Genomic DNA, 20,925 nt, shown 5'->3' on the forward strand with positions numbered 1-20,925 from the left:
CAGCTTTATTGTTGGAGCCGCTCCGGCGTACGAACAACCTTTCGTCTCTTTAGATTAGGTCTTCGCAATGTGTGTTAGTACATCGAAAGGAGTGAATTGATTACTGCGAATGAGTTATTGTAATTTTTGCAACCATTGCTTTGAAAATGTCGTTGACTGACTCCGTTGATTAATTTACTGTCAGCAGTCGCAAGAAACAGCAGCTTGTGATAATGTGTTCACAAAAGCACAGTGAAGAACACAAATGGGTTGCCCGCTCTGTCAATGATTGCAATGGAATCTCCTGGAAGCAAAAAACTGATGGGTCCAATCCGAACTGCTGACGACTATCCTGACGACACTCGACCCTCATTTCGATGTTGGATGACCCTACCAAGATCAGCTTCCGGAAGCTCGGCGTTTTCACTGGTCCAGCCTTTGGTCCTAATGTGAATAGCATATCTGGATCCAGGAAACATTGAATCTGATCTTCAACTGAATCCAAATTGACAGATACATTCCGTGGGCCCTGTGGTCAGATTTCTGGGGCTGCGTTTGCAATCTTTTACAGCGAGAGGTACTAAAAGCTGACAGGACGCGACTGACAAAAACTGTAAGAACAGAACAATTTGAAGCAGTAAATTAATATTATAGAAACCGGCAAATCTAGTAACCCCCTAGACTTTTTCGGTTTCATATCCTCATCCGGTATTTCTAACCCCCCTGGTCACCGATAAGCTATCCATTCAATTTTTTTGAGTTCACCAGTCACCGATAACCCACCCCCATATATTTTTTTTCCTTGAAAAAACATCGATTTTGAAAATTTCTGGTCAAAATTAAGAATTTACCAAATCGGGCTAAAGGTTGGTACTTGGGTAAGTCTATTACACTTTTAAGCGAAGCGAAAAAGAAAAAAAAAGTTTGAAAAAATTGACCAAACTTGATAAAATTTTGCAAAAATTTATATAAAGCGTTGATAGATGGCGGATCGAATATTTGTATAAAGAAGGTTAGAATTAAAAGTTTGGTCAAGATTTTCAATTTTTGAAAAAAAAAGAATCAGATAACTGATTTTTTTTTACAAATAAGCGCTTATTCTTGGTAACTCGTGAAAATCGTGCATTTAACATCAAGATTCGGAGTTTGAGCAAAGCTCAAATAATTTATGCTGTAAAAACATTATATGGTTTTCATATTAGCTGCTAGTTCACTTCATCACGCCATAAAAACTGCGCCTCAAGTAACACAAAATCGTTACAAACGTAACGTTTACGCATTACCGGGTTTAAGTTTCAACCCTAACGCTTTGAAAGTCCGAAAAACAGCGCAGTTCCAGTTGAGTCATTTCTTTTATGATAAGAACCGCCTAGTTATATGGCATGATGTAGTGAACAATTCGCTTTCACGTCATCGAAGCAACAACAATAAGCCTTTAACACCTTCACAGCTTATTGCAGTGCTTGAAAACTATCAGGAGCGCATAGAAGCTATAGTGTATTGCCCCAGAGAGGGAACTCCTGATATTTCTGATCAGCTCAAGCGTAGTACTCTAGTTACCATACACTTAGTGAAAGACATTGTGTCTAGACGTAAACAGAAAGATCTTAGTTTACTCAAAGAGTACAGAGCATTACACCAAAGGCCTGCGCTTGAGCTGAAAACACTGACCATAGTCTTAACTCAAAAGAACAACCTCCGGTCCTTGATAACACGGTCCCGACCGAAAAAACTTTCCAAGCGCCGTCGAAAAACGCTCCGCAACCGCCATGCGTACGAGGAGGCGGAACTTACTCAAGCCTTTAATAACCTAAATGTCTCTTAGTCTTGCGTTGTTGCGCGGGTTAGTTTGTGGTTGATTCCTTCCAATAGCGCTTTACTAAACTTTTCGCTCTCCCCTTTTTGAGTTATTCACTACCGTCCGTTTTCCACAGGTTATCTGGTTTCATTTTCCATTTCTGTCCTCTTTGTTTCCGTGTCTTCTTGTTTCTTTCTATTCCCCGTTTATTTGTTGTATGATGTAGTATGTTGAGTTTTGCTGTAGTAGAATTTCTTTCTGCTAGTATGCTGGTTTGTTGTTTAGTCTCGTTCCTTGCTAGGGTGTGACTTAAGTTCATTCTAGAGTTATGGCTGGTTTGTTTCGTGACTTTCACCACACTTGTCTGCTAGCAATTTGTTGTAGCTTTATTAATTTTTGTAGTATGCACTTTTGTTGCCTGGGTATGGTGGTTTGCTAGGGTGTGACTTAAGTTTGTTCTGGAGTTACGGCTAGTAAATTTCCTGACCCTTTCGACTTTTGGTTATACTACATCGTTGCCGTAAATTGTTTCATGTTTTGATGCCGTTGATAAAACCCCATAATGTTTGTGCTAGTTTACCTGGCAGTAGCTCCTCTCCTTCTTTCTAGGTTGTGACTTAAGTTTATTCTGGAGTTACGGCTAGCTTGTTTGGTTGAGTTTGTTGCTGTGGTCTGCTAGCATTGATCTTTCGCCTCCTCGCTTGTGGTTTCCGCCCCGCCCGTGCCGTTTTCCCGTTTCGTCGCGCGCCATCCGCCCGAGGTTTCCGCCCCGCCCGTGCCGTTTTCCCTTTTCGTCGCGCGCCATCCGCCCGACGTTTCCGCCCCGCCCGTGCCGTTTTCCCGTTTCGTCGCGCGCCATTCGCCCGACGCTCCCGTTTGTCCGTCCGGTTTCCCGTTGCGTCGTGCGTTATTCGTTCGGCGTCTCTTCCCGTCCGTCCCGTCTCCCGTCCTGTCCCGTTTCGCGCTTCCTGCGCACCGTTCTTTCTTTCTTTCGCCGGGTACTATTGTACTCGACGAACATCTTTGCTCTTTGGCGGTTTGCTAGGCAAACCGTCACACTAGGGTTCGGTATAACCCATTTGTGTTGTGCTGTTGCATGTGTGTGTACTCTATATTAGTACTAAATTAAACTTGTGGTTCCTGTTTTTCTTAAGATCATGACAACATTGCAGGACAGATTCAACAAACTTTATAGCGCAAGAGCAAAATTAGAGGCTGAACTTAATAACATCTATGGGGAAATTAACAATGCTGTTGATAAGCAAGACAGGAAAGTTAAGATCGAACGTCTGATTGTGAAGTGCAAAGATGCTTTTACTAGAGTAGTTGATAAGAATGAAGAGCTCTTTGATCTGGCACAAAAGACTGAAGATCCAGACGCTGCCTGTAAGAATCTTGAGAAATGGTTAGAGACTGTAACAAAGAAAACTGATGAGTTCATTGCTGCTGCTCGAGGGTATATCAATTCGGTCCAAGACAAAGAGACAGCAGAGATGTATACCTCTCACCACTCAAGATCAGGTTCGCATATGACTTCCTCAAAAGATCAAGTCAGCGTCAACGAGAATTAGAATTATCAAGACTAAAAAGGGAGGAACTTGAGAAACAACATGAGGCAAAGCTTCGCATTGCTAGACAACGTCTTGAAATTGAAAAACAAACGAAATTGCGGGAATTAGAAATTGAACAGCTTGAGGAAGATCATCGCAAGGAAGCAGCTGCTGCAGCCCTTGAGGAAATTGAGTTGATGACAAAATCATCAGCGGACGGGTCTGGTACAGGCAAAATGAGTGGGCTCTTTACGGAAAGAAGTTCAGTCAAGAGCAAGAAACTTGTTCAAGATTGGGTTAATTCGTCACCAGCCGGGAACATGGCAGATGTTGCAAACGAACCGAGTTTGCACTTTTCTGGTTCCATCGCCCAATCCAACCAAGCAATTGTCCAACGACCTTCTTCAGCTCAACTTCCAAACTCACACTTCACTCTCAATACACATGGTCAAGTTGAGGCCAACATCAACCTCCCTGTCCATGAACCAAGTAGTAGAACCAATGTAACCAATGATGCAGATGTTGCAAACAACATCATTCAAGAGCAGCGACAGCCTCAATATACGCCTCCATCACCACCAATAAACTTTGGTATGCCAACTCAACTAAACGCCCCAAACACAGCCCGACAACTGTCTCAAGCAACAATGCACTTCGATGGTTTACAGTTAGATCATCAATTCCCTCGCAGGTCGAGCATGCCGGGACAGTTGAATTTAGTCAGCCCTTCGCGTTCACTACCTTTAAACACACTTGTTAATGCTCCGCTAGCACTTAATCCGCAACAAGCACAGATAAATGTTCCAGCCCCTCCATCCCCCGTCCTAAACCCCGCACCACCGCATTTTCCGTTAATCCCACCAGCATTCCGCTTTCCTCCTTCGCCGCCACAAGCACCCCCACTACAAGTCACTAACCCCGTGGCGAATAATGTCAATCTGTTACCCCATTCTCCTCCTGCACCATTCATTTCCTCCGCAAACAATTTCGTGCCTCAATTAATTCATCCACCACCTCCACAAAAGAGTTTTCAGCCCCAAAACTTTGTACCCATAACCCACGCACCTCCTGCTCCTCCAGATCCAAATGTCTGGCGTTTTCCGGCAGCAGTACCACCTAATGCAGTACCACTTGTACTTACATCTGCAAATTTATACACCGTACAACCGGCCCCTTTAATCAACTCTCATATATCTACATCGCACCGCTCCCCTCATGTACAAACAGCAGCAGGCGCTCAAAATTACGTAACATCAGACTTCATGCAAGCGAATCCATTTAGTTCTTCCACAGGTACCGCCCCCACCTTTGTCACTCCGATCATTCCGCCAACGTATGGAGCTACCGTTCCGAACCCGTTGTGTTGGGGTGGCCCGCCGCATCCCACACCTTCCGCTCCTTCTTTGGACTCTGCGGATTTGATAAAGCAGTTGGCGGATGCAATTACTTGTAAGAAGAACGATCCACTGCCCGAGTGGAAGTTGTCACAGTACAACGGTGATCCCCTGCAGTGGCACGAATGGTTCGGACAGTTTAAAAGCGCCATAGACGCACAGTCCTTGACTGATGACGTCAAGTTAACATACCTAAAAACTCTTGTAACTGGAAAAGCTAAAACCGCCATCGCTGAGTTCGCATACTGTGGTGTAATGTATAAGGACGCACTTAAGACACTCGAACGTAAATTTGGCCAACCACAGGCAGTAGTCAGTGCACATTTAGACAAACTCAGCTCTTTTCCTCCAGTAAAGATGCACAATAGTGATAACATCATAAACTATTCTGCAACAATTTCAAGTCTTGTTGGGGTCTTTAAATCACTTTCATATGACTCAGACCTTAAGAGCGCCTCACTTCTCAACACGGCTGTGCAAAGATTGCCGCCCAATCTGAAAGAGTCTTGGTCACTCTTCACAGTGAAGAAACATTGGGTAAAGCCAACACTCCTTGACTTCAACGATTGGTTGAAGGAGAAGGCCGAGGCACATGATTTAATGAAACAAACTTCATCGAAGGCAAGAACTGAGGATAACACCAACTCAGTAGTAAAGACCAAAGTTGCCTCAAGAACTTTTGCTGCTAATACACAAACTAAGGGAACTCAGAGACCAGCCTCAACATCGGCAACGCCTGCAACCCCTCGCTGCATTGTGTGTAAAGGTAACCACCGCCTCTGGGAGTGTAGGGTATTTAAAGAAAAGTCTCCCACTCAGCGAGCAAAGGTAGTGGCGGAAGCAAAACTGTGTTTCTCATGTTTGAGAGAAAAGCATATGTTCAGGCAATGCCCAAACCCCAGGAAATGCAGGAAGGACGGTTGCAACAGCTCCCATAATACTCTTCTCCATGGAGCTGAGAGGGTTTATCCATCAAAATCCCCTCCAAACAACAACAATAGTAATTCTAATGCTGGCGCAAATCAAAGTAAACTTCCTAGTGTCCAATCATCGAGCAAGACCACCACTTTGTCATCTGTGAAAATGTGAAAGGCCTCCTTCAGGTGACTGAATTACAGTTAAAGAGCTCTAACGGTAAAGATACCACGGCTTTAGTTTTGTGTGATACCGCTTGCAGTAACTCTTGGGTGTCCAATGATCATGCAAATAGACTTGGTTTGCACGGTACAGCATTGAAATTAACAGTTAAGGGTATAAATACCGAGGAGGTTGTAGACACTAAGTTAGTTGAACTAATTGTAACACCACGCGACAACCAAGCATTTGAACCATTTAAAGTCAGCCCTTACGTAAAGGAAAATGTGAATGTAGGCGCCGATGTCATTAACATTAAAGCACTTCAGGAAACATACCCGCACCTAGCAGTTCTAGACCCAGTTACATATTGCTATGGAAACATCGAGATGATACTTGGACAGGATGTGTATCATGCCATCCGCCCGTTAGAGTACTTCGCTGCCGACGAGAAGTCCTCGCCCTTCGCTGTTCGCTTGCCCATAGGTTGGGTTCTAAGCGGCCTCTACCGTCGTCTTCAGGTTTAGTCTCGACTTGTTTCAATGCTAATATGGAACAGGATTTTGAACTCGCTAGTCAGGTAAAATCTTGGTACGACATGGAGTCGTACGGCGCACTTAAGCAAGTAGATCCACGATCCGCCTCGGATGCACGTGCGCATGATATTCTTGAAAACACCACCGTGCATAATGGAAAAAGGTACGATGTAGGAATGCTATGGGCTGAAGATAACATCGAACTGCCCAACAATTACTTCTCAGCGCTGGTTCAAATGAAATCTTTGGAAAAGCGGCTTACGAAAGACCAGACTTTAAGGGAAAAGTACTCGAATACCATCAAAGAGGACTTAGACAAAGGCTACGTAGTAAGGGTCAAAGATGCTCATAAGGTGGAAAGTCGCTCGGAACGAGAGTGGTACCTACCACACCATCCGGTTGTTAACCCGAACAAGCCGGGCAAGGTTCGTAGGGTACTAAACGGAGCAGCAAAATTCCATGGCGCATCTCTTAATAAGTCATTACTCACCGGACCTGACCTACTGCAAAACCTAATCTATGTACTCCTACGGTTCAGACAACATCCATTTGCCGTATCCGCCGACATCGAGGGAATGTTCCTCCAAGTTGGAGTGTTGCCATGTGATCAACCATCATTGCGCTTTTTGTGGCGGGAGGACCCCACATCAAATGTTGTGGTACACCAGTATACGCGCCACATCTTTGGGGCAAAAGATTCGCCCACCTGCGCCAACTACGCACTTCAGCGCACGGCACGCGATAATGCTAAGGAGTACCCAGAAGCTGCGAAAGCCGTCCTTGAGAACTTCTACATGGACGATTACTTGGATTCTGTGGAATCCCCCGAGAGGGCCCTCATTAGGTCGGAGGAATTGGTACATCTTCTCCATCTAGGTGGGTTCAAGCTTACTAAGTTTGTAAGCAATGTACCAGATCTGGCTGACCAAATTGATGGGTCTGCTCAGTCCACTGAACCGAAGGTCATCGTTTCATCCAAGGAGGAATCAATGCACGTGCTTGGGCTTAAGTGGGATCACAACAACGATACTCTGGTCGTGAGTAGGGGTACTAACAGCACCATCACGAAAAGTTTAACACAGCGCTTGGTCTTAAGTCTTGTGTCAAAGGTCTACGACCCAATTGGTCTTGTCGCACCTTTCACTGTTGGTGCTCGGTTAATCTTGAAAGACATTTGGCGTGTCAATGGACAAAGTTGGGATGACGAGTTACCTAAGGACACAGTTGATAGATTCCTTGCCTGGTGTATTGAACTGCCGCGGTTAGCTGAGATCACTATACCGAGAAGTTACTTTTCAGGACCATTCCAACATCTTGAACTCCACATGTTTGGTGATAGCTCGCAAGACGTATTCAGTGCAGTAGGTTTCCTTAGGGCTCAAGTAACTTGCACCTCCGGGGAGATTAAAACAGAGCTGGCGTTTGTCTTGGGCAAGGCCCGTGTTGCACCTTTGAAGGTAATGACAGTTCCTAAGTTGGAATTACAAGCCGCTCTCCTCGCTGCCCGTTTAAAAAGGGAAATCTGTCGAGCATTAACGGTTACTGTGGACAAAGTCTTTATGTGGACAGATAGTACAATCGTCTTGCAGTGGATAAACTCAACAAACAAACACCCCATCTTCATTGCAAATCGGGTTAGTGAAATCCTGGAGAACACCAGCGTTGACCAATGGAACCACGTCGCCACTTGTGATAATCCGGCAGATGCTGGCACGCGTGGCATGTCCGCTGAAGTTTTGCGATCAAGTAGCTGGGTGAGGGGTCATGACTTCTTGAGAACTAAGCAATTCCCTTTTGTACCAAATACTGTCGTCGTTGATAACATCAAGCTCGGCGTTGAAACCAAGGAACCAGATGATGACTCCATATCATCTTTAGCCGCATCTGCAACCAATTCCCCAAAGGAACAAAGCATTAATCTGATCCCGTTTGATAAGTTCAGTTCTTATCAAAAGTTACTTCGTGTCACCGCATATTTGTTCCGTCTTTTACCATCTCATGAAAGTTACCGTACCGTAGACGGCAGCATAGCCGACCCTGTTGAGCTTGACGAAGCCGAGCGTCATCTCCAGTACTTGGTTCAAAGAGAGTCCTTTAATACTGAAAGAAAGGATCTTCTTGACAACAAATCCGTTAAGAAGAGCAGCCGCATTGCTCAGTTTACTCCGTTTATTGGGCCTCATGGTCTCATCCGTTCTTCTGGTCGACTCAGACGGCTAGTGGAAATTGACTTTGACAGTAAGCATCCTATCGTTCTGGATACGCGTCATACTTTTGTTAAACTGTTTCTGCGGCATATTCATTTGAAGAACCATCATCAGGGCATCGATTACTTAAGGTTAAAGGTTCAAGAACGTTATGCCGTCCTAAAACTACGTTCCACACTGCGTTCCATCAAATCAAACTGCTTCTTGTGTAGAAAATTCCGTGCAGCAACCATTCAACCTATCATGGCAGACCTACCAAAGGAGAGACTCGCATACCAGTCTCCTCCCTTTACCAACACCGGGGTCGATTACTTCGGCCCATTTTACGTCACAGTTCGTCGGACTACCGAGAAGAGGTGGGGATTTCTCTTCACTTGTCTCACTACTCGTGCTGTCCATGTTGAAGTTGTCCCGTCCATGGACACTAGTTCCTGTGTAATGGGAGTTGAGCGGTTCGTCTCCCGTCGGGGTACTCCTGCTATGATTTGGTCGGATAATGGTACGAACTTCATTGGAGCGGAGAAAGAGCTCCGTGAATGTGTGGAAAAATGGAATATGCTCAACGTTGCTGCCGAACTTGTACATAAGGGCATTAAGTGGAGGTTCAATCCACCCAGTGCGCCACACCAAGGTGGCATCTGGGAGAGGTTAGTTCGTAGTTTTAAAAGAGTACTGTACACTATCCTCAGTACGCGTCGCCTCACAGATGAGGTGTTGAACACTACTTTTTGTCTGGTCGAATACGCACTAAACTCACGTCCCTTAACGCCCGTAATCGCCGACCCGTCCGACCTAGGCGCGATAACACCTAACCATTTTCTACTCGGTAACCAAGCAACCAGAATTCCGTCCATCGTTGGCGTCGACGAGTTTGATCATCGTAAGCGGTACGCCCGTGCACAGTCATACGCCAATGCAATTTGGGCACGTTGGCTCAAGGAGTATGTACCTACGTTGAACCGTAGATCTAAGTGGCAGACGCCTGCCGAGCAGCACCTCAAAGTCGGTGATTTGGTTTGGATCGTTGAAGAAGGCAACCCTAGGGGTTACTATCCAACTGCTCGGATTGAAGAACTTCGGTACGGCTCCGACAGCGTCGCCCGCTCCGCCGTCTTACGCATGTCATCCGGATCGCTCGTCCGCCCACTCGTTAAGCTTGTACCAATCCTCCCAACATTTTCTTCCGGGCCGGAGGATGTTACCGAGTAAATTGAATTGAATAAATTATATCATTAGATAGAGAATTTTTGTGCGTATTATATCAAAACTTTCGCTTAGATTTTCCGTTCTAAATGCAACATACGTATTATTTCTGAGAAATAGAAAGGCCGATTTCTCACTAAGAATAACTTCCAAAATGGCTCAAAACTGATCGCTTAGCCTAACAAATTCGGTTTTTTGAACAGATTAGTTTAAATCGGTGACCTAGACTAAGACCTGCTAAAAAAGATCAAGCTAGATTTGCCTCCAAGTAAACGATGCTTATTGCCTTGACGTTTCGATATACAGTTGACTATAGACTGACTATATATATAGATCTCGATGAATTAAAGTTCCGATAGACTGTATTTGACAGCTTTAAGTGGTGGTACGCAACTCTGTCTATATTTGAGAGAGCATCATAGTTTAACATCTAAACTGCAATAAGCATTATTTTGCCCCAAAAATGAACCTTTTTAGTTCAATGCTGATGACAGATTTGTTTTTATGCAAAGATGCATTACCGCCATTTTTGGTTTTGTTTTAAAATAGAATTTTCAAAAACTATTCAACTTATACTGTTTTATCCTAGAATTTGAGATTCATATGGAGACCTTTCGGCATGTCCCGAAAGTAATTTAACGAAGATGTTGTGATTTAACTGAATTTTTTGGCCATTTTTTTTCGTTCTTACTTGCTTTGGCTCTTCTAGTGAGTATGATCAAAAACAGTTATGAGCGGAGAAGGATCTGATCTGAGGTCATTTCGAGAGCTTTTCGAGGGCAGGAAAATTTTCTAAGAGCATTTAGTATCGTTAGTGGTGGATTCAAGCGCATTTCAAGCGTTAAAAAAAGTTTCAAGCACGGTCGAGTCTGAACAGAGATCATTCCGGTCTCAGATGGTCTGATCAGCGAATGTTTTCATCTGGGAAGTCGGCTTGTTTCAGAGACGCACGCAGTCCCTCTCGTTAATGTATTTTTAAAATCTGCTGTTATGAACTAAAAATAATTGAAAGTGTTTGAAGAAAGAACATAGAATTAAATTGAAAGCGACAGAAACACAATTATCAGTATTAAAAATATTCATGAACGATTATGTAATCTATAACTGATATTCTGGTAAGCGCAAATAACTATTTCATTGCTAAACAGATGCGACGAAAAACTGGAACTCTTTCCTCAAAAATGGTTGTGGATTTTAAAAGCTTTCACTTGCCAATGAGGGAATAACGATTGTTTTATTCTTATTCAACAAAAAATAAATATTTATTCCAGCCGTTGGTATATAGAACCATTTTTGACACAACATGCTAAAGTCGAGAAGCCCCCCCCCCCCCCTCAATCGAGCTTGGATGAGGGATAGGGGTTTGGGGGGTCATTTTGAGCAATAAGAGGAACAAGTTCCAGAAAACAGCAATCTATTTAATTTATCTAATGGATTTTGTGTCCATAAATGATTCTTGTTCGTTCAATTGAGAATCGGACTCTATTTCGGGTTCCGTTTCCTGTTTATAACCAGTACTGTTAGGTCTCGTCAGAACCAAATCAACCACTTGGCCGAAATCTAACTGATTAGCCGAATTCTCTTCTGTTTCTTCTTCTTTGATTGTTTCTGAAACTTGGTTCGGTTTTTTGTCACGTGATCTGCGTTTGGAAGAAGAACTGTGATTGGAGCCGAAGCGTGAGCGTGTGAACAGTGATCCGTTCAGGTATGTTCCCATTCGGCTAAATGACTTTCGATTTGGTGTGATAGATCGGAAGATTCGGGTTATTATACCACCCTAAAAAGATAGTCGAATTTGTTAAATGTTAAAACTTCGATACAAATATAAAACATTGCAGATCAATTTTGCCTATTCGTGGTCAAAAGATGCAGGGTTTTGCGTATAAGAGTATTTTTCTTCACCCCTATTCACTGGAATTTCTAGATATTTTTTTGTCAAAACTTCGAACCGGGTTGGCGGGGATGGGTTGGTGTGACGAGAGGATTGCATAATCCAACTCAATTAATCAATTTGGTTTCTAAAGACAATAATGTAAGTTTGGGGAAAATATTTGTTTCGACCCCACTTAGCGGGGAGGACTTATATGCTCAACTGTGTTTTTATGCTTAACGTAGAAAGACATGAGTGTTGTCAATAGAAAGCCCATCGAGCGCAGAAAAGAATTTTTCAAATTTTGTCTTTCTCGAGGAATTATCCAGGTTTAAAGTTGATGTTAACATTCCGTAATTTACCGAAATTTTTTTTGTCTCAGCGTACTTTTCAACCAATTGAACATAATTTGCTCAATTAATTATGGTATTTTTAGCGAAAATTTTTGTTCTTAATGACCGCACGAACCAATACAGAGGTTGTTAATAGTCTATTCAATTGATTCAGATTCAATTGCGGATCCTTTTTCGTTTTTAAGTCAACTTTATTGTCGACGTTTTTATTGGCAATGAGATGTCAAACTGAAACTGCGATTTTAGAAGCGCTAGAATAATTAAGAGACCAAATTTCTGAGAAGTTTGGAAGCGTAAAACTTTCCAAGTAAAACTTTATACTGCTGTCTTTCAGCAGCTGATTTGTTTTTGTTTAATGATTTTGACCTTAAGATCGTGTAAGTCTTTGCAGTTCTGTTTGTATTTTTCTTCTTTTGAGGTCTTATTATTAAAGTTGAGTTTCAAAAGGGGGTTATTTAAATATATTTAATTTTTTCAGTCTTAACGTTATGGTTTTTGTGACTTCGACAGCATGTGCCCTTGTTTTGCCTATTTCTAAATGTGGCTGATTTTTGATCTTTTTGTTTGATTATGACTTATTCTCATTAATGAATATACTTTAGAGCTTTCTGTGGAGCAATGAGTTAAATTCCAAATTAATTGAAGTCAAGTTCTATGCGTTACCATGTTGAACTCGTTTGTCTTTGAATTTGACAATCGATTTTTCAGTTTTTAGAAATTTTTAATGGTTTTTACTTGTATGTCAGCCTCAGTAATGAAATATTTCATATGCTTTCTAGCAATATGAAGTGAATTAAGTTTTTATTGACTTTTTTTTTAAAGTTTCTGACTTTGTTGCTTGTCATTTTTTTAAACAAAATTTGGTTTTTTGGCGTTTTGTCTCTTATTCTCATCAAATTTTTAACGCAGTAAGAGTGGCCGAGTTGTTTCATGTGGTGGCTGAAGTACTGACCAATTGACTTTTCAACTTTGAAAACTTTTATTGATTTTTTGAGTTTTGCTATTATTTGCTGGTACTTACTTGCCTTGTTTTTATTCTTGTCACTTTGTTACTAACTTCATTTAAAGAATGTTGATCACTGTTTTCAATTGCTGAATACTATGAAGTGGTTACTGATTTCAGATTGCAACTAAGTATTTAAAATAAGGCTATGGGCTTTGATAGATTTGAAAAGAAAAACATTAAATACTCGAGTTTTGCGAACTGCCCGTTTTTGTCCTTTTCATGCACTCTTTTTAAACAAAAAAATGTGGTTTTTGCCCATAAAAATTCTGAATTTGTACAAGATTGGTTTGGAGAATTTTAACATCATGATATATCAAATAAATTGGGGTTTTCTTTAGTACGGATTTTTTTAAATTTCTTTTCGCTTTTTTTTGCTAGCTATCAAGGTCTGATGCTATCTTAAAACATTTCAGAGTTTCACGTTACTGGCTTTGTTTGTATTCTAATTAAGGACCTTTGCTTGAATCTTAATCTAACCAATTATGTTCCTCGATTTCCGTTAATTACATCGGATCGCGCTTCAAGAAGCCACAAAGCAACTTTTTCGCTACATTATAACAATCGGAAACTCCCAACTGCTTTGAGTAGTTTCATATATTCACTTAAGAGTAATATTCGGAAAAAGTGGAAACAGGAACCTGTGATTTGAGTTTCTTCTGTTCTCGGAAGTCTTTGGCAATGTTTTCCCAAAATTTCTCATTGGAGGGACACCAGAGTCTGAAGGAGGTGTCATAACTAATGAAGCCATTTGGATCCATTCCTTCTCTTATCACCTCTTCTATCTAAAATGGCGAATATAATTCTGCATTTCTGAGGAAACTATATTGGCCTAAAAACAACAAAAACAGCAATCAGAGAAAAAATATTTAACTTACAATTCATTTACTTTTAAAAAGATATTTCTTTCAAATTTCTCAAGATAATTATAAATAGTATCGTGTTTGTGCATCGCTCGAAAGTTCAAAATTTTGTTTGAAAGTTTTGAAATTTATGATTTTTGAATGAGCACAGAAGGGAATCAAAAACCAACTGTCCATGCTAAATTTACGAAAAAAATTTCTGAACTTATTATGCGAAGTTTTTGAACAAATTTTTTTTAGAACACTATGCAGCAGTGCTGATACAGCTTTTTATTATTGGTATATCATTATAATCAGCACTGGTTTACTATGACGATAGGATCTGGGAAGTGAAAATGTTTTGCGTAGTTATTTTTTTTAAGGTTTTCAAATACTTTTTAAATAAGGTAAGAACGTCTTAATGAAATTTTCATTATTGATGCAAAAGGGGTCAAAAATTTTAGAGAAACATTCGAACTATTAAAAAGACATTGTGGACTTCTACGGAGTGACTTGTAGTGAAAAGTTTGGTACGATGAAAATCTATAATTTATTCAGTCCTTATTTTACATTTTCAATTATTGTGACGAATCAGAAAGTTGATACGTTTAGGCGAAGATATCATCGCTTGAAAATATTGCTTGAAACGACAGAAAAACTGACATATAGAGCGAATTGTTCACACTTCACTTTTTAACAAAAAAATCTTTCATTTATTTCATTGGTGAAGTCTGAAAAGAAGTCTACAAAAATTTGGTAATTCGGCAGAAATCTGAAATAAAATAGAAATAGGGGAAAGTATAGACCAAATGTCGAAGAATTGGACAGGCAAGATTGAGAATTGGGTAAAAGTGGCCTACAAACTTTTAAACACATACTATAAAGTGCATCAACAACCGTTAACGTTTTCATTTTCTTGTTCATGTTATTTTTAATGTTGACAAAAATTGTCGAATCCAGCTGAAATTTTGCGTTTGCATGCCACAATAACTGAAACATGGCTCAGCAAAGGTAAGCGATACAAAATCCCGGAAAGTAGAGAGTGTGGAATGCCTGGAATAGTCACCGCTGACCCCTCACTGAGCCTCAATGAGATTGAAACGGTTACTGGAAAAACAGCTATTTTTTTAGTAGTGTTTCGCATTATCAATAAGTGTTTTGATTCCGTCTACAGCGTCATTAGATTAGGTAACTACGGGTAAAAATACAATAAACTCAAGCCTTAATTTTAGAAACATTCAATAAACCAACAAATTCAAAATCAATTAGCTTTGATCAAAAAAATATTGTGGGGTAACGTAATGCACTAAATCTTAATGTCCAGACTAATTTTTTATCTCGTTTTGTTACTTAGCGCCATCACAACTATTGTTTTGGTACTATTTGAGCTACTCTCTGTGGAGATTAAAGAAAAATCTTTTCTCTTGAAAACGGTGAATAAGGTAAATAAGAATGTAGAGGTCGAAGTTGTGACTTGTACATTAACCAAATTCGTAACCAAAGTGACAAAATAGATTGGAAATAGACAGTCTACAGACTCTAGAATCTGTTGGATGTAAATTTTTCTTTTGACTGAAGAAGTGGAAGTTAAAACCGAAATTTATTTTAAAAAGCTGGACGCAATCAAAAATGTTTATTTTTCAAAAATTGGAACAGACAAAACAAGTATTCTTGTTTTTCTAACAAAAGAATGTCAATTCCTCTTACATACGCCATTTGAATTTACATCTTGAGCCAAGAAAGGTCAGCGATTCAAACAAGTACTTCCTTTTAAGTCGTAACAGAGGAAAGCGCTCAAACAATAGGCGTTTGAGAATAATAAGCGGCAAATATTGAAAAATTGAAAGATGAAAGCTCGATTTAAAAATATAGAATCACAGCCCTTGAGTTTAAGACAGCTTAATTGAAATATTATTCGGATGCAAAAACTTGCATTGAATTTGGCTAAAAGTTGGAGAACGAGATTTTAGAAAAATAATACCTGAAGTTCTTAAAAATACTAAACACTCGACACTTGGGATTTTTCTTAAAAATATAATGTACACTCGACTCCTAAAATGAGACTGTTCATAAATTTCGCCGGTCGTTGCAATTCATCGGCAAAATTTGACTTAGCAGCGAACTCGTTGAGTTTAAAGTCACTCACATCCGCACTAAGTTAGGATCGGCACAACAAAATAAGAAAAAAAAACAAATTAATTAAAAGTTATTAGAGATTAAAGCTTTGCAAGATGTTCTCCTCTCCTTTTTTTCCTTCTTAATTATTATCCAGACAAAAACATAATTTTTTTCCCGCTCTTATCCAATATGTTTTTACATAATCTTCTCAGAACAGAGAAATGAGCAGCTAGAAAACAGTGGCTTCTCTTTAACGCTCTAATAACCTTGCAGCTGAAAGATTTCTGTGCATTTAAACAAATTCAATTTAATCTTCGAACAACTTACGCCTTTACCTATAAACAATTCAAAATGTTACCATTGATAAACATAAAGCATTTATTAGAAGTGCGCATAAGCAAAAAGAACAAAGAAAGTGAGAATTCAACACAACTATTAATCCAATCGATCTGTAAAAAAAGGAGAATTTGGAAAAACGTCTCGATGAGAAAGATGAAACAATAAACCAATTAAAAACTGAACTTTCGGAGATAAAAAAGAGTGAATTGTCACGAAAGGTATACAAGCAACGATTGCTTGATCTTTACAAGTTTTCAAGTACCACCTTAACCTTACCGATGAAATGTGTCAAAAAATTAGTTATTTTTTATTAAAAAATTACTCCAGAAAGCAATAAAGCTTGTCACTCGTTACCGAAAGAAAATTTGCAAAATCATCCAATAATTATCAAGTTTTATACTTCGCGGATAAAAACGAAATTTACAACAGACAAAGATTGATAGCAAACCAATATCCATCACCAGAAACCGACGCCGAGCCATGAACAATCAATCAGCTCAAAAGTCAAATAAGGGAGTATATGAAGCATATCGAAGACTGTGCAATAAAAAAGAAAATCAGGAATATATTGACGTAGAAAAATTTAACCACATGTTTGCAAATGTTGGTTTGAGCCTGTCTAAAGTAATAAGTAAGCCATCTAGCCGGCACAATTAAGTCAACCTTTTTTTCTTTAAGCCTATCACGGCACAAGAAGTGCATTCGTCATTAAAAAATTTAAAAAACAAAAACTCAGTTGGTCATGATGGCATGAGAAAGAGGATGCTTAAAATTATACAAACAGTAGATTCAGAGTCTTTAGCAGATATCTTCAACTCATTTTTTGAACATGGTCTGTATCCAGAACAACCTAAAACTGCTAAAGTTATTCCGCTCTACAAATCCGGAGATCAAAAAAGATTGCAACATTAATAGGCCAATCAGCCTAATAAGTCTGAAATTATGGAAGCAAAATTGCAGAGACAAAAGTTTGGTTTTATAAATAAACATGATATCTTATCAAGCGAACAGTTCCGTTTTCAGCCGCAAAAAAACTGTCTAGGAGTGCTCATTAAGAATACTGAATTCATGTGTAAGGTCACTGATAACCGTTAAGAGAGGTAGACTTTCTCTGTTGAATCAGAAACGCGTTTGAGACTTTTTTCACGATAGTTCGTTCACCACACTTTATAACTCAGTTTTCAGAGGAAACTTTTTGAAATAGCAGAAATTGTATGCAGTTCACTTTTTTAAACTCAAAATTTTCAACAAAGCGAATTATTAGCAACGGTATTCCAAAGGGGTCGGTTTTAGGTCCACATTTAATTTTGATTTACATAAACAATTTGCCTGTTTCAAAATTGCCGAATGTGCGCTGTTTGCTGATGATACAACGATGTATAGTTCAAATAAGTTCAATAAAATTTCTTTCAAAAACGTTTTAAAAGCCCAATTTTTTTTTTCGAAACGACAGTTGATAAACTTCTACAATGTTTTCGCTAAATCAAAAACTAGCTACTGTTTATTAGTATGTGGCAACACTTACAAAACAATTTTCTTTTAGAAATTCAGCAATAGCAAAAAAGAAAATTTTGTCTGTTCATGAGTTGTTTCTGTTTGAATTGTGTCGTGGTTTTCTTGCAGTTGAGGGCTGAGTCGGAGCGCGATTACATTGAGCTAGAAAACTTGGCTCAAGGGCGAAACACTCGCAGTGGATCAGCAAATATTATATTGTCTGCTAAACTCAAAATGGCAAAAATGCAGCGTTCCTCAAAAGGACTAGTGACTAAAGCATACAATTTACTAATGAAAGCGAACTTACTACTGGAATAAAATTGCAATTTAAAACATAACCGACTGAGCGTCGGAAAAATTGTTCTCGAACAACTAGTGGGAGCTCTAATCAATTGCAGCCTGCTTCAGTCGGGGGGGGGGGAGAGGGATGAGTACTCTAAATGGGACTAAGAATTTCAATAGTGGGCTTCAAATAACCACATTAGAGGTTAACATATATCACTATAAGGATTTAAAGTAAAAATGGCACCAGTTTCGCGCACTTTTCATTTGACTTTTTGTATTAAATTGCCGCCAATTGATTACAGCTGCTTGAAATTGTGATTCAGATAGAATTTTAGATCACGCAAAACGCAAAAAGTCAAAGGCGTAAAAGTCACTTGAAATCTCAAAACTGTCTCGCGAAAATTTTGCATAAAAACATAGCCGGTAGAATACCAGAAACGACTCAAATCTTCGTGCAAAATAATCCCTAACTTGGACAAAATCAGAATATCGAAAAAAACTCTAGAAATCACGAAAATAGTAGACCAATATAACATAAAGAACATTAAAAATTTTTTCACTTCAAGGGTGTGGGTAGGTGCTGGTGGGGGGGGGGGGCGATAGGTGGGGCAGGTAGGTGGTGGTGGGGGTGTAGGTAGGTGGGGTAGGGTGTAGGTACGTTGCGGGGGGTAGGTAGGTACGTGGGGGGGGGGTAGGTAGGTACGAGGATGGGGGCGGTAGGTACGAGGGGGGGGGGGTAGTTTTTTGGGGGGGTAGGTAGTTAAATGGGATCGAATTTTCTAAAATTGACCTCTTCACCTTGAATTACAGACTGTTACCAATTGCTATACATTACAAACTAAGCAATTGTTAAAATCCAATGTGTTTCGGAAAACACAAAAATTTTTGAGTTAGCCAATAATATCTGCAAAAACTTGCATTGAATTTGGCAAAAAGTTGGAGAAAGAGTTTTTAGAATATTAATACCTGAAGTTCTTAAAAATATTGAACACTCGACATCTTGGGGTTTATTCCTAAAAACATAATGTACACTCGACGCCTAAAAATGAGACTGTTCATAAATTTCGCCGGTCGTTGCAATTCATCGGCAAAATTTGACTTAGCAATTAACTCGTTGAAAATAAAGTCACTCACCTCCGCACTAAGTTAGGATCGGGACAACAAATAAGGAAAACAACAAATTAATTAAAAGCTATTAGAGATTAAAGCTTTGCAAGATGCTCTCCTCTCCTTTCTTTCCTTCTTAATTAATATCCAGACACAGACATAATTTTTTTCCCGCTTTTATCCTATATGTTTTGACATACTCTTCTCAGAACAGAGAAATGAGCAGCTAGCAAAAAGTGGCTTCTCTTTAACGCTCTAATAACCTTGCAGCTGAAAGATTTCTGTGCATTTAAACAAATTCAATTTAATCTTCGAACAACTTACGCCTTTACCTATAAACAATTCAAAATGTTACCATTGATAAACATAAAGCATTTATTAGAAGTGCGCATAAGCAAAAAGAACAAAGAAAGTGAGAATTCAACACAACTATTAATCCAATCGATCTGTAAAAAAAGGAGAATTTGGAAAAACGTCTCGATGAGAAAGATGAAACAATAAACCAATTAAAAACTGAACTTTCGGAGATAAAAAAGAGTGAATTGTCACGAAAGGTATACAAGCAACGATTGCTTGATCTTTACAAGTTTTCGAGTACCAACTTAACCTTACCGATGAAATGTGTCAAAAAATTAGTTATTTTTTGTTAAAAAATTACTCCAGAAAGCAATAAAGCTTGTCACTCGTTACCGAAAGAAAATTTGCAAAATCATCCAATAATTATCAAGTTTTTATACTTCGCGGATAAAAACGAAATTTACAACAGATAAAATTGATAGCAAACCAATATCCATCACCAGAAAATTTCCACGAGCTTTAAGTATTGAAGCATCTCATCTAAAGACATGGACTATTTTTTACATGAGAACCACTTAGGTCAAGTTGACAATCCTGCGGTACTTTATCTCATTATCAACAGGTTATAGTGCCATCATGACCAACAAACATATTTTTTGGAAAATTACAAATTAAAACGGGAAATAATAGCACTTACTGAAACATGGTTAACAGAAGTTTTTCAGCAATCACTGTACTCGATAGAGGGCTAATAGGAAATCGTTTGCAAAAATAGGAACCTTAAGAAAAGAGGAGGAGTAGCTTTCCTTGTTAAAAACACACTAAACTTTAATGTAATTCAAATTGATAACTCAATGGAAGCGTTGGCTATAACAATAGATTAAAACAACTTTTTTGTGATATGCAACCCGCCTGAAACAAAATAAACTGTTTTTTTCTGGAAACACTTGAAGCACTTCTAATATAAATTAGGTCATTTGAAGGTCACAACATTTTAGTGGGGATTTCAATGTAAATATGAACAAAGATAGCGCCTATTGCAGGAGGTATCACCAATTCTTATTCATCTTTAATTTTGAGAGTCAAAATAGTCATCCAACAAATGTAGTAGACAAATCTCAATCATGTACTGACTATACAATAGCGGATCATGCGTTAGAATTATATTCAGTGATCATTTTGCCCTGGATGTTAAGCTAACAATTTTTCAAAAAAATAACAACAAAGGAAAAATTTCACAATTGCATCGGGAAATCTTTCAAAACTAGAAAGAAGCAACATTTTTTTTAACTTTTCGTTATCACTCCCAAATATGATTAAAACGATCATTTTCATTAGTGATCCCACAGAAAAACTTACGATATTCACAGAAATTGTAATAGATTGCTCTGATAAAATTGCACCTAAAATCAAATCTAAACTGAAAATGAAAATGTTTCACAAAACCAAAAGAATTAGTAAAGATATCTCGGAAAG

General features: G+C 39.2%; 2 protein-coding genes across 8 annotated transcripts in view; both read right to left on the reverse strand.

The window, feature by feature from the left end:
- LOC142348160 (uncharacterized) overlaps positions 1 to 20,925 on the reverse strand; it is a 586,343-nt gene that overhangs the window by 265,565 nt on the left and 299,853 nt on the right. The gene's annotated exons all lie outside the window — the stretch shown is intronic.
- LOC142348159 (uncharacterized) overlaps positions 11,112 to 20,925 on the reverse strand; it is a 118,488-nt gene continuing 108,674 nt past the window's right edge. For all 7 annotated transcript variants that reach the window (XM_075399382.1, XM_075399383.1, XM_075399388.1 and 4 more), the window contains 2 exons: positions 13,609 to 13,752; positions 11,112 to 11,518 (listed from right to left, as the gene is read on the reverse strand). In XM_075399382.1, coding sequence (XP_075255497.1) covers positions 11,165 to 11,518; positions 13,609 to 13,752 — 498 coding nt within the window. In that variant the 3' untranslated portion in view covers positions 11,112 to 11,164. The remainder of the gene's footprint in view (positions 11,519 to 13,608; positions 13,753 to 20,925) is intronic.

The sequence above is a fragment of the Convolutriloba macropyga genome, chromosome 10, assembly GCF_964194025.1.
Source record: "Convolutriloba macropyga chromosome 10, txConMacr16.3, whole genome shotgun sequence".
Lineage (NCBI taxonomy): Eukaryota > Metazoa > Xenacoelomorpha > Acoela > Convolutidae > Convolutriloba > Convolutriloba macropyga.